General features: G+C 53.8%; 1 protein-coding gene across 1 annotated transcript in view; it reads right to left on the reverse strand.

The window, feature by feature from the left end:
• Positions 1-22,658, reverse strand: part of SMG1 (SMG1 nonsense mediated mRNA decay associated PI3K related kinase) — a 468,962-nt gene that overhangs the window by 52,686 nt on the left and 393,618 nt on the right. The window contains exons 47-48 of the mRNA XM_075319739.1: positions 16,410-16,582; positions 15,067-15,346 (exon numbers count right to left, since the gene is read on the reverse strand). Of these exons, the coding sequence (XP_075175854.1) occupies positions 15,067-15,346; positions 16,410-16,582 (453 nt within the window). The remainder of the gene's footprint in view (positions 1-15,066; positions 15,347-16,409; positions 16,583-22,658) is intronic.

Here is a 22,658-nt window from a genome sequence, read left to right on the forward strand (position 1 = left end):
CTCCTTGACAATCATGAGCCGCCCGCAGTCATCGCTTTACTTCGGGTCGGTGTATTGGCGGCAGCGCACAGAGAAGCTCTGCACACAGTTATATAGCATTGGCAGCCGAAGGCCAATCAGCTGATGTCTGTGTTAGACTATAAGACTCGCCCCCAGTGAGTCTTCTAGTCCGGATGTACATGGCTCATTGTTGGGGTGGCGGTGGAGTGGGACACAAGAGCAGGGTCAGTGCTGCAGGAAACCAGAGTGAACATGTGTGCCCGCTATTAAATAAAATTAATATTCACCACTACCCATTCCCATAATCCTGCCCACCTTTTTGCCATAAAGCTTGTGTCAAGACGTGGGCGAAATTACGGGCGTGGGGAGCAGTGAGTATTAATTTTTTTTTAATGGCAGACACACTGATCACCCCAGCCATCGGCTTGCTGAAGCGATCACGTGTGTCTGCTATTACAGAAACTGAATATACTCACTGCAGCCCACGCCCGTATCATCATCCACCTCTTGAAATCGGCTTTAGGGTAAAAAATAAAATCTTTGGGATTATGGGAATGGGGAGCAGTGAATATTAATTTTCTTTAATAGTGGACACACTAATCACCCCAGCCATCGGCTTGCTGTAGCGACTGGGGCGATCACGTGTGTCTGCTATTACAGAAAATGAATATTCACTGCTCTCGACGCGCCCTAATAATCCTGGACGAGGGGAGCAGTGAGTATCAATATTGGATTAACTTTTCAAGTGACACAAAGCTAAAAACAGATTAGATTTCTGCAAGCTGGTGGGCGTACCCTGCTGAGGAGGAGCTAAGTATTTAATTGAATCGTGCTAGCCTCCTAGCGGCAGAAGCATAAACCCATGGTTTCCTATGTACCCCAAAGAAGCGAGAGAAATTAAAATAAAACCTCTATATAAATTTGGTATCACTAACTTTTTTTCAGGTCAAAAGGATTTGTGTTTTAATTGTTACCACAAATTAATGCACAATTGCTGTTTGTTTTTTATCCATTCAACCCCATTTGGCATTTTTTTTTCACTCTTTTCGGTATATTATTTGGTAAAATGAATGGTAACAGTTATAAGTACAACTCTGCCAGCAAACAAAGAAGGGAATTTTGTTTACTTACCGTAAATTCCTTTTCTTCTAGCTCCAATTGGGAGACCCAGACAATTGGGTGTATAGCTACTGCCTCCGGAGGCCACACAAAGTATTACACTTAAAAGTGTAAACCCCTCCCCTCTGCTATACACCCTCCCGTGCATCACGGGCTCCTCAGTTTTGGTGCAAAAGCAGGAAGGAGGAAACTTATAAATTGGTCTAAGGTAAATTCAATCCGAAGGATGTTCGGAGAACTGAAACCATGACCAAGAACAATTCAATCTGAACAACATGTGTACACAAAGAAATAACAGCCCGAAGGGAACAGGGGCGGGTGCTGGGTCTCCCAATTGGAGCTAGAAGAAAAGGAATTTACGGTAAGTAAACAAAATTCCCTTCTTCTTTGTCGCTCCATTGGGAGACCCAGACAATTGGGACGTCCAAAAGCAGTCCCTGGGTGGGTAAAAGAATACCTCGGTAAAAGAGCCGTAAAACGGCTCCTTCCTACAGGTGGGCAACCGCCGCCTGAAGGACTCGCCTACCTAAGCTGGCATCTGCCGAGCGTAGGTATGCACTAGATCAGGGGTCGGGAACCTATGGCTCGCGAGCCAGATATGGCTCTTTTGATGGCCGTATCTGGCTCGCAGACAGGGCTCCTACCTGTCTATGGGAAGGATCAGGGCCGGCGCCAGCACCCGGCTACTCAGGGTGCCCCGGTGGCCGTGCTGTCACCGCCCCCCGCCGAGGATCGAGCTTTCAATTGCATCGGCATCGCAGGTGCCGATACAATTGAGAGCAATGATGAGAGAGTGAGCGGCGCTCTCTCTCTTATCATTCTCCCCGCTGTGACTGTCGGCGTTCTTCTGACAGCTCTGCAGCGAGCGCGGTGACATCATCACTGCGCGCCTGCTGAGAGGTCAGAGCGAGCGACAGCAATGGACGATGCGCCGAGGAGACCGGATCAGTGGGGGAACGAGTGAGCCGCCCCTCTACTGACACTGGGCTCCCCTGACTCACAGGCCGCCCACTACACAGCGGCACTAGTACACATAGGGGCCCGGCAGCCGCTCTGCGTCTAAGTGTAGTGCTGCTGTGTAGTGGCCGAACTGTGAGTCAGGGGAGCCCAGTGTCAGTAGAGGGGCCCCTGACCTGGAGAGGCCACCAGCCATGTCTGTCGCTGCAGGAGTGCTCCTGACCTGCACAGCAGACGGAATCTCCATCCTGCAGGACCTGCGATGATGTCACGCCCATGTGACTGTGTGGGAGGAGACACAGGATGCCGGGCAGAAAGCAAGAGAACTGAATCCTGAAGGAGATTTGGACACATGACTGGTAATAAGAAAAGAGGGGACATGAGGGTGAGGGGGGCTGCAGGGTGAGGGGCATATGAGGGCTGCAGACTGTGACAGAAGCATGTGAAGGGGTGCAGAGTGTTTGAGAGGGGTAAGTTGGGGTACAGGCAGGGTGAGATATGTGAGCAGGGTGTGTGAGATATGGGGGTGTATTGTGTGTGATATGGGGGGTGCAGGCTGTATGGGAAGCAGGGTATGTGACATATGGGGGTGTAGTGTGTGAGATCTGGGGGGTGCAGGCTGTATGGGAAGCAGTGTGTGTGTGTGTGTGTGGGATATGGGGGGTGCAGGCTGTATGGGGAGCAGTGTGTGTGTGTGATATGGGGGGTGCAGGCTGTATGGGAAGCAGGGTATGTGACATATGGGGGTGTAGTGTGTGAGATCTGGGGGGTGCAGGCTGTATGGGAAGCAGTGTGTGTGACATATGGGGGTGTAGTGTGTGAGATCTGGGGGGTGCAGGCTGTATGGGAAGCAGTGTGTGTGTGTGTGATATGGGGGGTGCAGGCTGTATGGGAAGCAGTGTGTGTGTGTGATATGAGGGGTGCAGGCTGTATGGGAAGCAGTGTGTGTGTGTGTGTGTGATATGGGGGGTGCAGGCTGTATGGGAAGCAGTGTGTGTGTGTGATATGGGGGGTGCAGGCTGTATGGGGAGCAGTGGGTGTGTGTGATATGGGGGGTGCAGGCTGTATGGGAAGCAGTGTGTGTGTGTGTGTGTGATATGGGGGGTGCAGGCTGTATGGGGAGCAGTGTGTGTGTGTGTGATATAGGGGGTGCAGGCTGTATGGGAAGCAGGGTATGTGACATATGGGGGTGTAGTGTGTGAGATCTGGGGGGTGCAGGCTGTATGGGAAGCAGTGTGTGTGTGGGGGATATGGGGGGTGCAGGCTGTATGGGGAGCAGTGTGTGTGTGTGATATGGGGGGTGCAGGCTGTATGGGAAGCAGGGTGTGTGTGTGGGATATGGGGGGTGCAGGCTGTATGGGGAGCAGTGTGTGTGTGTGGGATATGGGGGGTGCAGGCTGTATGGGAAGCAGGGTGTCTGGGCCACTGACAGATACAATTGCTCCAGCGGTCACTTAGTACACAAAGGAGTGTTCCTCTCTGCTGCACTAAGCCACCGCTGGACCTAAACAATAATTCGCTGTAAAATAATAAAATAGATAATTGACATAACTGACAATGCGTTGTGTGACATGTCCAATATTCCAGCTTCTTTCTTCTACGAATGCCTCAAAGCTGGCATTCTCTCAACATCAGGTGGGAAGAATGCCAGGTTCCAGTCATGCGCAGGAAAAAGAAGAAGCCAGACTGCTGGACTGATGTCATGCATCGCAAGTTCACAATGTAAGTTATTTATTTGATTTTTTTACTGCTAATTACCATTGTTTCAGTCCAGTTGTGGCTTTATACAGCAGGGAGGAGCATTCCTTGCTGTACTAAGTGAACATTGGAGCGATTGATCTGTCAATGGCCCTTTAAAAACATATTGTACGGCTCTCGCGGAATTATATTTCAAAATATGTGGCGTTTACGGCTCTCTTAGCCAAAAAGGTTCCTGACCCCTGCACTAGATAGTGCTCCGTGAAAGCGTGCAGACTCAACCAGGTAGTCGCCTGACACACCTGCTGAGCCGTAGCCTGGTGCAGCAACGCCCAGGACGCACCCACGGCTCTGGGAGAATGGGCCTTCAGCCTTGAAGGAACCGGAAGCCCAGCAGAACGGTAGGCTTCAAGAATTGGTTCCTTGATCCACCGAGCCAAGTTGACTTGGGAGCTTGCGACCCTTTACGCTGGCCAGCGACAAGGACAAAGAGCGCATCAGAGCGGCGCAGGGGCACCGTACGAGAAATGTAGAGTCTGAGTGCTCTCACCAGACCTAACAAGTGCAAATCCTTTTCACGTTGGTGAACCGGATGAGAACAAAAAGAAGGTAAGAAGATATCCTGATTGAGATGAACAGAGGATACCACCTTCGGGAGAAATTCCAGAACCGAACGCAGAACCAGCTTGTCCTGGTGAAACACCAGGAAGGGGGACTTTGCATGACAGCGCTGCTATGTCAGACATTCTGCGGAGTGACGTGACTGCCACTAGGAAGACCACCTTCTGCGAAAGGCGTGAAAGAGAATATCCCTCATTGGCTTGAAGGGTGGTTTCTGAAGAGCCGGTATCACCCTGTTCCGATCCCAGGGTTCTAGCCGACGCTTGTAAGGAGGGACTATGTGGCAAACCCCCTGCAGGAACGTGCGTACCTGAGGGAGTTTGGCTAGACGCTTTTGAAAAAAACACAGAAAGCGCCGAAACTTGTCCCTTAAGGGAACCGAGAGACAACCCCTTTTCCATTCCGGATTGAAGGAAGGACAGAAAGTGGGCAAGGCGAATGGCCAGAGAGTAAAACTCTGATCAGAGCACCAGGATAAGAAGATCTTCCACGTCCTGTGGTAGATCTTGGCGGACGTTGTTTCCTGGCCTGTCTCATAGTGGCAATGACCTCTTGAGATAACCCTGAAGACGCTAGGATCCAGGACTCAATGGCTACGCAGTCAGGTTGAGGGCCGCAGAATTCAGATTGGAAAAAACGGCCCTTGAGACAGCAAGTCTGGCCGGTCTGGTAGTGTCCACGGTTGGCCTACCATGAGATGCCACAGATCCGGGTACCACGACCTCCTCGGCCAGTCTGGAGCGACGAGGATGGCGCGGTGGCAGTCGGATCTGATCCTGCGTAACACTCTGGGCAGCAGTGCCAGAGGAGGAATACGTGAGGCAGTGGAAACTGCGACCAATCCTGAACTAATGCGTCTGCCGCCAGAGCTCTGTGATCTTGAGAACGTGCCATGAATGCCGGGACCTTGTTGTTGTGCCGGGACGCCAATAGGTCGACGTCCGGCTTCCCCCAGCGGCAACAAATCTCTTGAAACACGTCCGGTTGAAGAGACCATTCCCCTGCGTCCATGCCCTGGCGACTGAGAAAGTCTGCTTCCCAGTTTTCTACGCCCGGGATGTGAACTGCGGAGATGGTGGAGGAAGGCTTCCACCCACAGCAGAATCCGCCGGACTTGCTGGAAGGCTTGCCGACTGCTTGTGCCGCCTTGGTGGTTGATGTATGCCACCGCCGTGGCGTTGTCCGACTGAATTCGGATCTGCCTGCCTTCCAGCCATGGCTGGAACGCTTTTAGGGCTAGAACACTGCCCTTATCTCCAGAACATTGATCTGGATGGAGGACTCTGCTGAGTCCATGTACCCTGAGCCCTGTGGCGGAGGAAGACTCCCTGACAGACTCGCGTCCGCCGTGACCACAGCCCAGGATGTGGGCAGGAAGGATTTTTCCTTCGACAAGAGTGGGAAGAAGCCACCACTGAAGGGAGGCCATGGCTGCCCGAGAAGGAGCAACGTTCTTGTCGAGGGACGTCGATTTGCTGTCCCATTTGCGGAGAAAGTCCCATTAAAGTGGGCGCAGATGAATCTGCGCAAACGGAGCTGCCTCTATTGCTGCCACCAACTTCTCTAGGAAGTGCATGAGGCGCCTCAAAGGGTGTGACTGGGCTCGAAGGAACGATTGCACCCCTGTCTGTAGTGAACGCTGTTTGTCCAGCGGAAGCTTCACTATCGCTGAGAGAGTATGAAACTCCATGCCGAGATATGTCAGTGATTGGGCCGGTGTCAATTTTTAACTTTAGGAAAAATTGATGAACCACCCGAATCTCTGGAGAGTCTCTAGAGCAATGTTCAGGCTGTGTTGGCATGCCACCCGAGAGGGGGCCTTGACCAGCAGATTGCCTGAGAGAGTAGGACCGTTACCACCGTTGTCATGACCTTGGTGAAGGCCCGTAGGGCTGTCACCAGGCCGAAAGTTAGTGCCACGAACTGAAGGTGTTCGTTCCCAATGGCGACGCGCAGGAAGCGCTGATATTCTGGTACAATCGGCACGTGGAGATAAGCATCCCTGATGTCGATTGATGCTAGGAAGCCTCCTTGGGCCATCAAAGGCGATGGCAAGCGGAGAGATTCCATCCGGAACCGTCAGGTTCTCTGTCCGTTGAGCAGTGTGAAGTCCAGAACGGGGCGGAGTGATCCGTCCTATCTGGTACCACGAACAAGCTGGAGTAAAAAGCCGCGACTACGTTCTTGAAGGGGAACGAGGATCGCAACTCCTCCTGCCTTCGGAGTGTTCACCGCCTGGAAACGTGCATCGGCTCGCTCGGGGGACGGAGATGCTGTGAAGCAACAAGTCGGAGGACGAGAACTGAGCTCTATCCTGTGACCGTAAGACAGAATGTCTCCTACATCGGTCTTGGACATGTGGGGACCACTCCCCTGACCTGGACCGCCATGCAGAAAAGGTTCTCTGTGCACGGCGGAGGATGAAAATACCACCGCCTGAGACGTCAAAGACGCTAATTGCGGAGCACAGGATGACCGCATTGATCTGAGACAGAGCAGCTGAGATAGCCTGGAGTGCCCACCCCTGCAAAGGCCGGGGAAACGGACGCGCCTATGGCTTCATAGATGGATCCCATTAGGAGTTCTATCTGTCTGTCCGTGGCATTCTTGAGCGTGGACCCGCCAGCCACTGCTACTACTGATCTAGCCGCCAGTCCAGAGACTGGAGGGCACCTTATGACACTGAGCCGAAACCTTAACAACGTCAGAGGGGAAGGGACAACGTGTGTTATAAGGCGTTCAGTAAAACGCTTGTCCGGGAAGGTGTGCTTCTGGACAGTATCTGTGAAGCCTTGAGAGCCACGTCCGGACAGAGTCCTGGGTTGCGACCTCCGCCCCATCCTCTAGAGGGTCCTCAAGCTGAGACCCTTGAAGAAGTCGGGGAAGATTCCAAGCAAGGCTGCTTAGCCGGACTGGGACTGCGGTTCGTGCTTGAGTTTACCACGTAATAACTAGAGGCCACCCCAGGAACACGCTTCGTCGCAGACCGATAGAGGCCTGGGGCGATCCCGCAGTGCCCGGGGCCTGTGTAAGGGGCCGGTCTGGACTGCAAACTCCTAGTCTCTTAGCCGACCATTTGTCCATAGCCTGAGACATGGATAGTGAAAATGACCCAGAGTTTCTCAGCAAAGCTGTAACTCTGTCCTTGCCGCCTGGACAGGGAACGCCGGCGAAGCTCAACCAGTGCCCCCCGTCACCGGCTGAGCGAGTATGTTCACAGTGATCACTGAGGATACATATGTACAGCCGAACTGTGAAACTGCATACAAACATTATATAGCCATATATACAGTGTATCACATATACAGTTCATCACTCTAGGGGGCCCAGCATCGAGAAGAAGCCCCCTGGTGTACCGACCCTGAAGCAGTATGTGCTGCTGAAAACATGGCTGTCGGCGTGTACAGTGGAGGGGGGAGCCGTGGGCGTAACCCCAAAAGTGCGGGAATCTGGTGCCCTGAGTAAAACGTGAGGGAGGCGGAGGACAGCCAAGTGTGCTCCAGCCGTCACTGCTAGCCTCCGACTGACCGTCCCGCCCTTCCCCCTGACTGGCAGGGCCAGGGGCGGGAGTTTAAGGCGCTAGGCCGCAAAAGCCGGGAGCTAAAGTTACAGACCGCGGCCGGCAAGCAGGCGCGGTCGGCGCGGTAGTCGCCAAGTCTGAGGCGAAGCTTCTCTCTGCACCGTCCCCAAGGGGACACTGAGTACCCTGAGGGGGTCAGTTCCGTAGCGTGATTAGTGAGGGGGGCGGAGGACAGCGAAGTGTGCTCCGGCCCTCACTGTCGGCGTCAGCCCGACTGTCCCGCCCTTCCCCCTGACTGGCAGGTCCGGGGGCGGTATAATGATTGAACAGTGCCCGGGGCTGGACTGTAAGGCTTCTCCAGGAGTAGCCAAAAATCAACAGTGCGACCATACAAACAAGCATATATATATATATATATGTACACTTCGGCACTCAGTGGGGCCAGCACCTCAGGTGCTGCTTACCGACCGCTCACAGCGGTTGTGTGATCACCAGAATCCGTGCCCGGGCCTCCCTGTCTCTCCTCTCCAGCGTCAGAAGTGCTGACAGGAATGGCTGCCGGCGTTCTGTGGGGAGGAGGGGGCCGTGGGCGTGCCCTAGAAAGCCACTGTGCTGAGTGAGGGGGGAGGAGGATACAGAGTATGCTCCAGCCCTCAGTGCTGCCGTCCTGTGCAGCGTCCTGCCCTTCCCTGACTGGCAGGCCTGTGGGCGGGAATAAGCGAAACTAGGCCGCAAAAGCCGGGGACTAAAGTTATAAGCGCGGCCGGCAAATAAGCACGGCCGGCGCGGTAGTCCCCGGCGAACTAACACACCCAGCAGTGCTGCAGTGTGTATGGCACAAGCGCTCCATGCGCGGTCCCCACGGGGACACAGAGTACCTCACAGTAGCAGGGCCTTGTCCCTGACGATACTCGGCTCCTATCCGGCAGATTCCCCAGGGGCTGCGGAGGGAGCACGGTCCCAGTGCCTGGAGACCGATTAGGATCCCACTTCACCCAGAGCCCTAAAGGGATGGGGAAGGAAAACAGCATGTGGCTCCTGCCTATGTACCCGCAATGGGTACCTCAACCTTAACAACACCGCCGACCAGAGTGGGGTGAGAAGGGAGCATGCTGGGGGCCCCGATATGGGCCCTCTTTTCTTCCATCCGACCTAGTCAGCAGCTGCTGCTGACTAAGATGTGGAGCTATGCGTGGAGGTCAGCCTCCTTCGCACAAAGCATAAAAACTGAGGAGTCCGTGATGCACGGGAGGGTGTATAGCAGAGGGGAGGGGTTTACACTTTTAAGTGTAATACTTTGTGTGGCCTCCGGAGGCAGTAGCTATACACCCAATTGTCTGGGTCTCCCAATGGAGCGACAAAGAAGAAGGGAATTTTGTTTACTTACCGTAAATTCCTTTTCTTCTAGCTCCAATTGGGAGACCCAGACAATTGGGGTGTATAGGCTATGCCTCCGGAGGCCGCACAAAGTATTACACTAAAAGTGTAAAGCCCCTCCCCTTCTGCCTATACACCCCCCGTGCTCCCACGGGCTCCTCAGTTTTTTGCTTTGTGCGAAGGAGGCAGACATGCATGCACAGCTCCACAGATTAGTCAGCAGCAGCTGCTGACTATGTCGGATGGAAGAAAAGTGGGCCCATATAGGGCCCCCAGCATGCTCCCTTCTCACCCCACTCTTGTCGGCGGTGCTGTTAAGGTTGAGGTATCCATTGCGGGTACGGAGGCTGGAGCCCACATGCTGTTTTCCTTCCCCATCCCCCTTGGGGCTCTGGGTGAAGTGGGATCCTATCGGTCTCCAGGCACTGAGGCCGTGCTCCATCCACAGCTCCTGAGGACTCTGCTGGATAGGAGCCGAGTATCGTTCAGGGACATGGCCCTGCTACTTGGAGGTACTCTGTGTCCCCGTGGGGACCGCGCACAGCAACACTCCAGCATTGCTGGGTGTGCTAGTGCACCGGGGACCGCGGCGCTGACCGTGTTAAATGTGCCATTACACACTGCAGCGTCGCTGAGTGTGTTTGTGTATGGGGACTACCGCGCTGACCGCCGCTGCCATTGTTAACACTGCGGCGCGGCTGGGACTTGTAGTGCGCCGGGGACTTCCGCGCCGGCCGCGCTTATACGGCGGCCGCGCTTATTACTTGAGTCCCCGGCTTTTGCGGCCTAGTCTCTTTTCCTCCCGCCCCCACCCCTGCCAGTCAGGGGAAGGGCGGGACGCTGCACAGGACGAGCAGCACTGAGGGCTGGAGCATGCTTTGCATACTCCACCCCTCTCACTGTGCACAGTGGGGCACCAGTTCCCGCACTTTCTGGGTCACGCCCACGGCTCCCTCCTCTCCCCAGGACGCCGGCAGCCATTCCTGTCAGCTCCTTGAACGCTGCAGAGGGGGACAAATTCTGGAAGACCCAGGCAGGGACTCTGGTGGCCTCACAACCGCTTTAAGCGGGTGGTAAGCAGCACCTGTGGTGCTAGCCCCATTTCTGCAGAAGTGTAATTTTAAGTTATATGTTTATAGGATATACTTTACACTGTACGGTGCACAGTTGATTCTGGCTATATACCCTATTGTGTTGCTCAGGGAAGACAACAGCATGGCGCCCACAAAAGGCAGGGGTGCCAAACCACAGGCTTACTATGCTGCCTGCGCCGCATGTACGACCCCGCTACCGGCAGGATCCACTGACCCTCATTGTGTGCACTGCTCGGCCCCTCTGGCACTTACTCAGCCGGAGCCTCTGCTAAGGGGGGCCCAGGGGGAACCACCTGCTGACACTGTCCAGGTGACGGATAAACTCTCTGAGACTATGGCTAAGATACTAGAAGCCTTGCAGTCCAGACCAGTATCTCAGCACAGGGGCACTGTTGAATCATTGCTCCCTGGCCCCCCTCAGTTGGACCAGCAAGGTCCCCCCGGGGTGTCTCATAGATCCCAGGGTGAGGTCTCTGACACAGACCCCGGCCCCAGACCGACTAAGCGAGCTCGCTGGGAAATTCCCTCGACATCTTCATATTGTTCAGGGTCTCAGCGGGGGGAATCTCTGGATGATGAAGCGGAGACAGCTGCTCAGGATTTTGATCCTGAGGCCGCTCTCAATCTTGATACTCCTGATGGTGACGCCATAGTGAATGATCTTATTGCGTCCATCAATCAAATGTTGGATATTTCTCCCTCAGCTCCTCCAGTGGAGGAGTCAGCTTCTCAGCAGGAGAATTCCGTTTCAGGTTTCCCAAGCGTACAGCGAGTATGTTTCTAGACCACTCTGATTTCAGAGAGGCAGTCCAGAATCACCGTGCTTGTCCAGATAAGCGTTTTTCTAAGCGCCTTAAGGATTCACGTTATCCTTTTCCCCCTGACGTGGTCAAAGGTTGGACTCAGTGTCCCAGGGTGGATCCTCCAATCTCCAGACTGGCGGCTAGATCCATACTTGCAGTGGAAGACGGAGCTTCGCTCAAAGATGCCACTGACAGGCAGATGGAGCTCTGGTTGAAATCCATCTATGAAGCGATCGGCGCTTCTTTTGCCCCAGCATTCGCAGCCGTATGGGCGCTACAAGCTATCTCAGCAGGTCAAGCGCAAATTGACGCAGCCACACGCACGTCCGCGCCGCAGGTGGCGTCCATAACCTCTCAGACGTCGGCATTTGCGTCTTACGCTATTAATGCTGTCCTGGACTCTGCGAGCCGTACGGCGGTTGCATCCGCCAATTCGGTGGTACTCCGCAGGGCCTTGTGGCTACGGGAATGGAAGGCAGATTCTGCTTCCAAAAAGCGCTTAACCAGTTTGCCAATTTCTGGCGACCGATTGTTTGGCGAGCGTTTGGATGAAATCATCAAACAATCCAAGGGAAAGGATACATCCTTACCCCAGCCCAAACCGAACATACCCCAACAGAGGAGGGGGCAGTCGAAGTTTCGGTCCTTTCGGGGCGCGGGCAGGTCCCAATTCTCCTCGTCCAAAAGGCCTCAGAAAGATCAAGGGAACTCCGATTCATGGCGGTCTAAGTCACGTCCTAAAAAGACCACCGGAGGTGCCGCTACCAAAGCGGCTTCCTCATGACTTTCGGCCTCCTCAATCCGCATCCTCGGTCGGTGGCAGGCTCTCCCGCTTTTGCGACACCTGGCTACCACGGGTAAAAGACCGTTGGGTGAGAGACATTTTACCCGTGGTAGCCAGGTGTCGCAAAAGCGGGAGAGCCTGCCACCGACCGAGGATGCTACTAGAGGAGGTCGAAAGTCATGAGGAAGCCGCTTTGGTAGCGGCACCTCCGGTGGTCTTTTTAGGACGTGACTTAGACCGCCATGAATCGGAGTTCCCTTGATCTTTCTGAGGCCTTTTGGACGAGGAGAATTGGGACCTGCCCGCGCCCCGAAAGGACCGAAACTTCGACTGCCCCCTCCTCTGTTGGGGTATGTTCGGTTTGGGCTGGGGTAAGGATGTATCCTTTCCCTTGGATTGTTTGATGATTTCATCCAAACGCTCGCCAAACAATCGGTCGCCAGAAATTGGCAAACTGGTTAAGCGCTTTTTGGAAGCAGAATCTGCCTTCCATTCCCGTAGCCACAAGGCCCTGCGGAGTACCACCGAATTGGCGGATGCAACCGCCGTACGGCTCGCAGAGTCCAGGACAGCATTAATAGCGTAAGACGCAAATGCCGACGTCTGAGAGGTTATGGACGCCACCTGCGGCGCGGACGTGCGTGTGGCTGCGTCAATTTGCGCTTGACCTGCTGAGATAGCTTGTAGCGCCCATACGGCTGCGAATGCTGGGGCAAAAGAAGCGCCGATCGCTTCATAGATGGATTTCAACCAGAGCTCCATCTGCCTGTCAGTGGCATCTTTGAGCGAAGCTCCGTCTTCCACTGCAAGTATGGATCTAGCCGCCAGTCTGGAGATTGGAGGATCCACCCTGGGACACTGAGTCCAACCTTTGACCACGTCAGGGGGAAAAGGATAACGTGAATCCTTAAGGCGCTTAGAAAAACGCTTATCTGGACAAGCACGGTGATTCTGGACTGCCTCTCTGAAATCAGAGTGGTCTAGAAACATACTCGCTGTACGCTTGGGAAACCTGAAACGGAATTCTCCTGCTGAGAAGCTGACTCCTCCACTGGAGGAGCTGAGGGAGAAATATCCAACATTTGATTGATGGACGCAATAAGATCATTCACTATGGCGTCACCATCAGGAGTATCAAGATTGAGAGCGGCCTCAGGATCAAAATCCTGAGCAGCTGTCTCCGCTTCATCATCCAGAGATTCCCCCCGCTGAGACCCTGAACAATATGAAGATGTCGAGGGAATTTCCCAGCGAGCTCGCTTAGTCGGTCTGGGGCCGGGGTCTGTGTCAGAGACCTCACCCTGGGATCTATGAGACACCCCGGGGGGACCTTGCTGGTCCAACTGAGGGGGGCCAGGGAGCAATGATTCAACAGTGCCCCTGTGCTGAGATACTGGTCTGGACTGCAAGGCTTCTAGTATCTTAGCCATAGTCTCAGAGAGTTTATCCGTCACCTGGACAGTGTCAGCAGGTGGTTCCCCCTGGGCCCCCCTTAGCAGAGGCTCCGGCTGAGTAAGTGCCAGAGGGGCCGAGCAGTGCACACAATGAGGGTCAGTGGATCCTGCCGGTAGCGGGGTCGTACATGCGGCGCAGGCAGCATAGTAAGCCTGTGGTTTGGCACCCCTGCCTTTTGTGGGCGCCATGCTGTTGTCTTCCCTGAGCAACACAATAGGGTATATAGCCAGAATCAACTGTGCACCGTACAGTGTAAAGTATATCCTATAAACATATAACTTAAAATTACACTTCTGCAGAAATGGGGCTAGCACCACAGGTGCTGCTTACCACCCGCTTAAAGCGGTTGTGAGGCCACCAGAGTCCCTGCCTGGGTCTTCCAGAATTTGTCCCCCTCTGCAGCGTTCAAGGAGCTGACAGGAATGGCTGCCGGCGTCCTGGGGAGAGGAGGGAGCCGTGGGCGTGACCCAGAAAGTGCGGGAACTGGTGCCCCACTGTGCACAGTGAGAGGGGTGGAGTATGCAAAGCATGCTCCAGCCCTCAGTGCTGCTCGTCCTGTGCAGCGTCCCGCCCTTCCCCTGACTGGCAGGGGTGGGGGCGGGAGGAAAAGAGACTAGGCCGCAAAAGCCGGGGACTCGAGTAATAAGCGCAGCCGCCGTATAAGCGCGGCCGGCGCGGAAGTCCCCGGCGCACTACAAGTCCCAGCCGCGCCGCAGTGTTAACAATGGCAGCGGCGGTCAGCGCGGTAGTCCCCATACACAAACACACTCAGCGACGCTGCAGTGTGTAATGGCACATTTAACACGGTCAGCGCCGCGGTCCCCGGTGCACTAGCACACCCAGCAATGCTGGAGTGTTGCTGTGCGCGGTCCCCACGGGGACACAGAGTACCTCCAAGTAGCAGGGCCATGTCCCTGAACGATACTCGGCTCCTATCCAGCAGAGTCCTCAGGAGCTGTGGATGGAGCACGGCCTCAGTGCCTGGAGACCGATAGGATCCCACTTCACCCAGAGCCCCAAGGGGGATGGGGAAGGAAAACAGCATGTGGGCTCCAGCCTCCGTACCCGCAATGGATACCTCAACCTTAACAGCACCGCCGACAAGAGTGGGGTGAGAAGGGAGCATGCTGGGGGCCCTATATGGGCCCACTTTTCTTCCATCCGACATAGTCAGCAGCTGCTGCTGACTAATCTGTGGAGCTGTGCATGCATGTCTGCCTCCTTCGCACAAAGCAAAAAACTGAGGAGCCCGTGGGAGCACGGGGGGTGTATAGGCAGAAGGGGAGGGGCTTTACACTTTTAGTGTAATACTTTGTGCGGCCTCCGGAGGCATAGCCTATACACCCCAATTGTCTGGGTCTCCCAATGGAGCGACAAAGAAATGAGCCATTGTACGATTATGTCATCGGAAAAATAAATAGATGTGATGTCTCTTGGAATCTGATTTGTGAAAACAAATGCAAAAAAACTATACTGTAAAGGGCTGCATTTCCAAAGGGTTAAATTAAGTAAAGAAACTTTATAACCGTAGCAATTCCAAAAACTGAACAAATCTGTGTAACAACGATAAACAGTAGAACAAAGAAGCTTATATTTTGCAGCCTGGATTCCGCACAATAGACTGACTTCTATACTCACTTTGCGTAGATTTCCTGACAGTGCTCCATTGTCATGCTGCATATCAGTTCTTCCATCCAGGTCTTCCACTGTTCCATTCTGTGTCTCTGAAACATGGATTTGGGGTACAAAAGTGCAACCGTGGCATAGTTGTGAAGGTGCTCAAGGCAGCCGCGAAGCACAGAGCGCCTCTGCTGCAGCAGCGTGCCCATCTCTGCCTCATACTGCTCACACTGTGTGATGAGATGGGCCTGGCCGGCATTCTGGAGGAAGGCTGTAGCTGGTACATAGCTGGGGGGACCTGAGGGGACACAAGAAAAAAATAAGCATATAGGCTAGATAAAGTACTGTATTTTTTGTTTTATAAGATGCACCCCAAATTTAGAGGAAGAAAATAGGAAAAAATAATTATTAAAAGGTTAAAATGATTGTTCGTCTTATAAGCCCAGTGTGTTTTAATCCTAATGCTCACAAGGGGGGAGCAGCGGTGGTGGAGCGGCTCAGGGAGGTCACAGGAGGCAGGGTCAGTGATGCAGCAGGCTCAGATGAGGGGGTGTTGCGGCTTGGAGGGTCGGCGATACTGCAGGCTCTGGGGTGTCGCGGTGGCGGGCACCATTGATCGGCCGGCAGGCTGCGGGGGGTGACACTGCAGTGGAGTGACTCAGGAGGGTCACAGGACGGGGTGTCTCAGCGGCAGATGCCATTGATCTGACTGCAGACTCCGTTGAATCGCCCATGATTGACGATATGGACTTCAAGATGGTGACCGCGGACACGGCGCGAGCGCAGATAGGACTCCAAGGCCATCTTCTTGAAGTTCATCACGTCAACCGCGGGCGATTCAATGGAGTCGCCGAAACACCCCGTCCTGTAACCTTCCTGAGGTGCTCCACTTCTCCTCCGAGCCCTCAGCATCGCTGACCCTGCCTCCTATGACCCCACACTCCATCGCCTCCCCGGTAAGCCATATCCGCATAGTAAGATGTACCCCCATTTTTTTTTTTTGGGGGGGGGGGGGTTCTTCTTACAATACGGAACATACAGTTTGTATAGACTAGAGAAAAAACTTAAACAGTTGTCAACCATGTTGCCTATAACGCACTAGGCGGCCGCACGTCCTGCCTCGCATCCTAGGCTGAGTGTCTTCTATTGCAATCAGCAGTGTGGGGATGTGCGATAAACTGAGTATCCGGAGGAAACCCACACAAACACAGGGAGAACATACAAACTCCTTGCAGATGTTGTCCTTAGTGGGACTTGAACCCAGGACCCCAGCACTGCAAGACTACAGTGCTAACCACTGAGTTACCAGCCCGAATATTTACATATTATATATGTATATGATACAATAAATTGTCACATACCCAGGTCCATTTGGCTGCTTATTTCCTGAAGCAACCCTGCCAATTTCGTTGCCTCTAAATTGCTGAAGGCGGCCTGATACTGTGTTATCCATTGCTCAAATTCGTTGAGCTTCACTTGGATCGATTCCTGGACCGCTCTCTGCTGCGTCTGCAGTTGGGTATGTTCAGAATACCTAAAAAAGCAATGGTCAGCCATATACAAATCAGTATTTAGACTGTTGTCCGTGCTTGGAATAAAAGTCTGCAATCATACTATGTGACTGTGGATCACCAAGTTGTGACAACATGCGGTGCACATGGAATCTTGATTGCCCGGTATAGCTGGTGGTCATAACACTGCATGTATAGGATTTACATACTTGTGGTCATGGATCGAATAGATGTGATCGGCTTCTCTCAATAGAAGTCAATTGAGAGAAGCCAGAAGAGTCTTGTCACCGCAAGAATACAAATCCCATACATGTGGTCATATGACAGCCCGGCCACTTAGGGAACAGCGGTGAGTTGTGACAGCGGGTGCACCCTATGCCGTCATGATTCAGAAGAATGCAGATTTCTGTCCCACTCCTGGGCAATCCCTTTAAAACAAGGTAAAAAAAACCCCACAAACAAATGGGGTGATTTTATGAGGAGCACCATGTTCTCTTAACATTTATCATGAATAAACATGGAAAACTAAAAGCTGTGACACCTGGCATAGCCCTCAAGATCAATAAGGGTGCACAAAAGCTAGCATTTACACTAGGGTTTCTCCTGACAAAGGCCAAGCACACAGCTAATAAAGTCATGTAAAGTAAAAAGAGAATTTTGTTTACTTACCGTAAATTCTTTTTCTTATAGTTCCGTCATGGGAGACCCAGACCATGGGTGTATAGCTACTGCCTCCGGAGGACACACAAAGTTACTACACTCAAAACGTGTAGCTCCTCCCTCCCAGTATATACACCCCCTGCTAGCCGGTCCTAGCCAGTTTAGTGCAAAAGCTGAAGGAGGACATCCACCCACAAGAAGAGACAGAGGAAAAACCGGAAGAACCGGAACCTCTGTCTACAACAATAACAGCCGGTGAAGACACCGGAACAAGAAACCTGCCAACAGGCAATAGGGAGGGTGCTGGGTCTCCCATGACGGAACTATAAGAAAAAGAATTTACGGTAAGTAAACAAAATTCTCTTTTTCTTTATCGTTCCTATGGGAGACCCAGACCATGGGACGTTCCAAAGCAGTCCATGGGTGGGAATAACCAGACAACTGAGAAGCAGGCAAAACCTAACTTCACAAATGGGCGACAGACACCTGAAAGATGCGTCTGCCTAAGCCCGCGTCTGCCAAAGCATAAGCATGCCTTGGATAGAGCTTCGAAAAAGGTATGCAGACTAATTCGAGCTGCAGTCTGACAGACCTACTGAGCCGTAGCCTGGAGCCTGAAAGCCCAAAGGGCACCGACAGGTCTGATCAAATGTGCTCTGATCCCCGGCGGGGAAGGCACTTGAGTACACTTGTTGGGCCTCGGAAATGGCCGACCTAAGCCAACGACCCAGGGTCGGCTTAGATGCCGAGAGACCGCTACGCTGACTAGCGGTCAGCACCAGAGAGAGGTGCACTGCCTAATAACGGCGGTGCAAGACACATAGATCCGGAGCGCCCGCACCAGATCCAGGATATGCAACGCTTTCTCAAACGATGAACAGGAGCCGGACAAAAGGAAGGCAGGAAAATTGCCCCGGATAAGGTGGAAGCAGGAACCACCTCAGGGAAAAAAGTCCGGAGTCGGACGGAGACCACCCTGTCTTGATGCAAAAGGCCAAGAAGGGGGTGACTCCGAGAGAGTACAGCTAGAACTCTCTGGTGGGAAATTATAGCCACTAGAAAGACTACTTTCTGTGAAAGATGAAACAAAGAAACCTCCCTAAGAGGCGCAAAGGGGGGTTTCCGGGAACCGGGAGGACCGGATTAAGGTCCCAGGGCTCCATAGGCCGCAGGAAAGGCGGAATAATGTGAGATGCGCCCTGAAAGGAGCGCACCGGAGCCAGCCGGACGATACGCCGCTGGCACATACTGACAGAGCAGAGACCTGTCCCTCATGAGGGATAGTCCTAGCTGTAAACCGGACTGTGAAAGAGACAGGAGGGTCGGCAAGGCTAAAAAGGTCAAGGACACTTTGAAGCTCGAGTCATAGCGGAGATGACTTCAGGAAGGATACCAGAAGTCGCCAAGATCCAGGACTCAAGATCTACGCCGTCAATCTGAGAATCCAGAATTCTGACGGAAAAAACGGACTCTTTTGAGAAAAGGTCTGAACGGTCCGGAAGATGCCATGGCAATCCAACGGACAGAAGGAGCAGGTCAGGGTACCAAGCCTGCCTGGGTCAGTCTGGAGAATGAGAATGACCCGACGGCCCCCTTAACTGATCTTGCGCAGGACTCTGGGCAAGAGGTAGAGACGAAGCTGGGATCAAACATGAACCAGTGTGCCTACCGCAAAACCTGAGGATTGTGGACCACGGTTGGACAGCTGAAATAGTCTGCCTCGCAGTTTTCACATCTAGGATGTGGGCTGCGGATATGGTGGACTAGGAGTCCCTTGTCCACTGAAGAATGATGAGCCGCCAAGATTGCCAGACGGCTGAATGTCCCGCCCTGGAAGTTGATGTAGGAAAACGCTGTCACGTTGTCCGACTGGACTCGATGTGCCTAGCCGCCAACAGATGGTGAAGGCTTAGAGAGCTAGAAATACAGCTCTGATTTCCAGCACATTGAACCAGAGGGCTGAATCGGACAGAGTCCAAGCGCCCTGCGCTCCACGGTGGAGATATACTGCTCCCAAGGCGGAAAGACCAGCACCCTGGTGAGGATCACCCGGGACGGGGCTAGGAAGGAGTATCCCTGAGACAGAGTGGCCGAAACCACCACTGCAACGAGCCCCTGGTCAGTGGCGAAGCCACCACTCCGAGAAGGAGGGAGGTCGCGTTACAGCGGAAACCCTCCAGTCTCAGAGGACGCAGGAGAAACTGGGCAAGGAATCGCTTCCAATGACGCCACCGTCTGACCAGCACCTTATTTGGTGTCTGATAGAACGACGTCGACCCAGAGGGACTACTGATCGACTAAGAGCAGCTTCACAAGTGCCGACAGAGTCTCGAATTGCGTCCCTGAAAACCTCTGGTGCGAAGTCAGAGTGGACCTGGACAGAATGACAAGCCACCCGAATAGATTAGAGTGGCGAGAGTAAGCGAAGTACTCTACTAAGAGTCTGCGCTGGATGAAACCCCGAGAAGAAAACCGTCCAGGGCAAACGATCACTGCCAACCCCTAGGGGTGCAGGACCCTAATCACAGTAGCCCCAAGGAGAATACTCGAGGGGCCGTGGCTAACCCAAAGGGAAGAGCCACGAATTGGACCACTCCGATGGCAAAACGTAGTCAACGCTGGTGTGAAACTGCGATTGATCCTTGCCGAAAGGCATCCCTGATGCCGATGGCTGCTAGGGAATCTCCTTGGGTTCTTGATTGATCCGGTGAAAAACACACGGAACAAGACCGAGACTCCATGTGAAAACGCCACACCTGACCATGCTTGAAAAGCTAAAGATCCAGGTCGGAAGGCACCGCCCTCTTCGGGGACTAGAAATAGATTTAAGCAAAAATCTCAGAACCGTTCCCAGTCGGGAACCGGAACAATTACTCCGTTGGGCTGCAAGAAATGCCACGGCCTGTGAGAAGGCGGCGGCCTTGGAGCCGGGAGGAGTTGACAGAAAAAATCTGTTTGGCGGGTGGACAGAATTCCATCCTGTAGCCATGGGAGATATAAACTCGCCCCCACTGAACGGAGACGTGGTAGAACCATACGTCGCCAAGTGGAGAGAGCCTGCCACCGACCCAGGAGGTGGTTGGCGTGGCCAGATAGCTCGGAGGAAGCTGACTCCGAGGTAGCATCTCCTGTGGTCTTCTGAAGACGCAGCTTCAAGCCATTTGGTTCTATGAACTAAGGCCGAGCTAGAGGACGATCAGAAGGAGGAACGGAAACCACCGAAACCTCAACTGATTGCTGCCCTGGTTTAGGTTTGTGGCAAGGAAGAACTCTCGTCGCCGAGAGCTTCCTAAATTTCACCTAGTTGGTTCCGAAGAGACTGGTCCCACCAAAGGGGAGCCCAGCAAGGAACCTCTATAGAGGCATCTGCCTTCCATTGCCGAAGCCACACCTGCGGATAGCGAGGAAAGTAGCCAAAACCACCGCTGTGCGGTGTCCAGCATGGCAGACTTGGCAGAGGATGGAAAGACTGAAGTCTGGAAGTGCAGGCAACCGTCTTGGGCATAGAGTCCCTGTGAGGGAATGCATCTCCTCTGAGGAGCCATCAGCCACTGACATAACGGTCCGGGCTGAGCCACCTGAGGTGAATGAGCCCACCTCTTGACCATCATTGGTGGACGGGGGAAACCCAGTCCTCAGAATCACGCTTCATGGGAAGCGACTGTCAGAGCGGACCCTGGGCTGGTTACAGGGGCCTGAAAACTGGCGTGGTTAAGGAACACACGTTGTGTTCACCTAGATAAGGTAACTCCGGCGGATTGAGGTCCAGTACAAAGTTAATGTACCGTGGGATCCTTATAGAGGTGCCGTCAGCCACTGATACAACTATCCGGGCTGAAAGTCTGGACACCAGAGTGGCCACGCTTGGCGAATGAGTACACTCCTTGACCACCTCTGATGGGAGGGGGAGACAGGCAGCAGAACCCCGCTGTGGGATCTGCAGGACAGGCTGCGGGCTTGGACGCAGCGGGTTGAAAACTGGAGTGGTTAAAGAACACACTCCTCGTCTTGTTAAAGGTATACTGATGCCTCTTTGCCAGCGGGGAATACTCCTCTGATACCGGCGGCAGGAGGTCCAATATAATGGACTCTAATCATTCGCATCCCCGTCATCTACGGACGGATCAAAGTACGTAAAGCAGCGTCCGAGCCCCTGATAGAGACATCCTCCTCGTCCAGTGGGTCAGCTCGTATCGGAGCTGCGGGACGGGGAGGACAGGGGACCCTGCGTCTCCCTGTCAGGAGGACGGGGTCTGTGAGCTTTGCTGAGCAAGCAAAAAACGCCCTGAGAAGGGGGTTGCATGCTCAGGGGATGCCGGGACAGCCGACCCCTGGAAAAAGAGATTCCCCCAGGGGTCAGCCACCGAACCCGGAGCAGCTGGAGGGACCATGCATGAGGCTCCAAGCTGAGGGGCCACAGCGGTTATGAGCTCGGTACAGCCGTACGAGACTACCAGCAGTGGATATTAAAAAACAGCCTGCAGCCTCGCTCTGTGAGACCTGCTGCAGAGGTGGGGGGCTCTGTCTAGAATGTCTAGAAAACACAAGACAGGGGTTCAGCCTGGGGAGACTCCAGGCTGAGGCACCACCACCTAAGAACCATGACAGTATGGGTCTGTGCCGGTTCAGGCAATATGAGCCTACATGCAGAACATGTAGTGTACAGCCTTGGAGCTTTGCTCCTAGTGAGACATGCTGCTGAGGAGGAGATTCTATAATAAAGAATTAACTCCTTCACGATGCCCTGATAGTATATAAAAGTGCACAACCAGAGGTTGTGACTTGTCAGGCCGCTGTGAGTGCCCCCCCAGGTTCCAAGCCTGGACCCCCAGCCATATATTCACTCCCTCTGCACTGCAGAGCAGCCAGCGCCGATCAGCGTACTAAGAACGCTGAGAAAATGGCGCTAGAGTGAGGGGGGAGGGCGGGGGTTAACCCAGGAGCGGGAAACGGAGGGCTAAGAAATGTACAGGGGAGGGAATCATCTCCTCAACAAGGAGTGTCCTCCCCTGTGCAGAGCGGCCGGCGCTGCAGCGTCCCCCTGCATGACTGACATGCAGGGGAACGAGACGAAACTAGGCCGCGGCTGAAGCCGGGACCTAGAGTTAAACATGCGGCCGAAAATCAGGCATCATCGGCGCGGTACACAGAAAAAAACCGTGGAACCGGCCGGAAACACAGTACAAGCAGCATTATCAAAGTCAAACACTGTCCCCCAATAAAGTGCCCCACATTGCAGAAGGACCCTCTGAATAACGTCTCTATACTTAGCTTTGGTGGGGTGGGGGTCCAGTGCTCCGTCCAGCAGGGTCCTGTCAAAGGGCTGCGGATGGAGGCCGGTCTCCTGCAAAGCAGTGAGAACCGTGTTGGCTCCCACTTCAAGCCAGAGCCCCAGCATGGGATGGTGAAGGAGCGCGGCATGAAGGGCTCTTGCCCTGA

This window comes from Anomaloglossus baeobatrachus, chromosome 7 (assembly GCF_048569485.1).
Source record: "Anomaloglossus baeobatrachus isolate aAnoBae1 chromosome 7, aAnoBae1.hap1, whole genome shotgun sequence".
Classification (NCBI taxonomy): Eukaryota; Metazoa; Chordata; class Amphibia; order Anura; family Aromobatidae; genus Anomaloglossus; species Anomaloglossus baeobatrachus.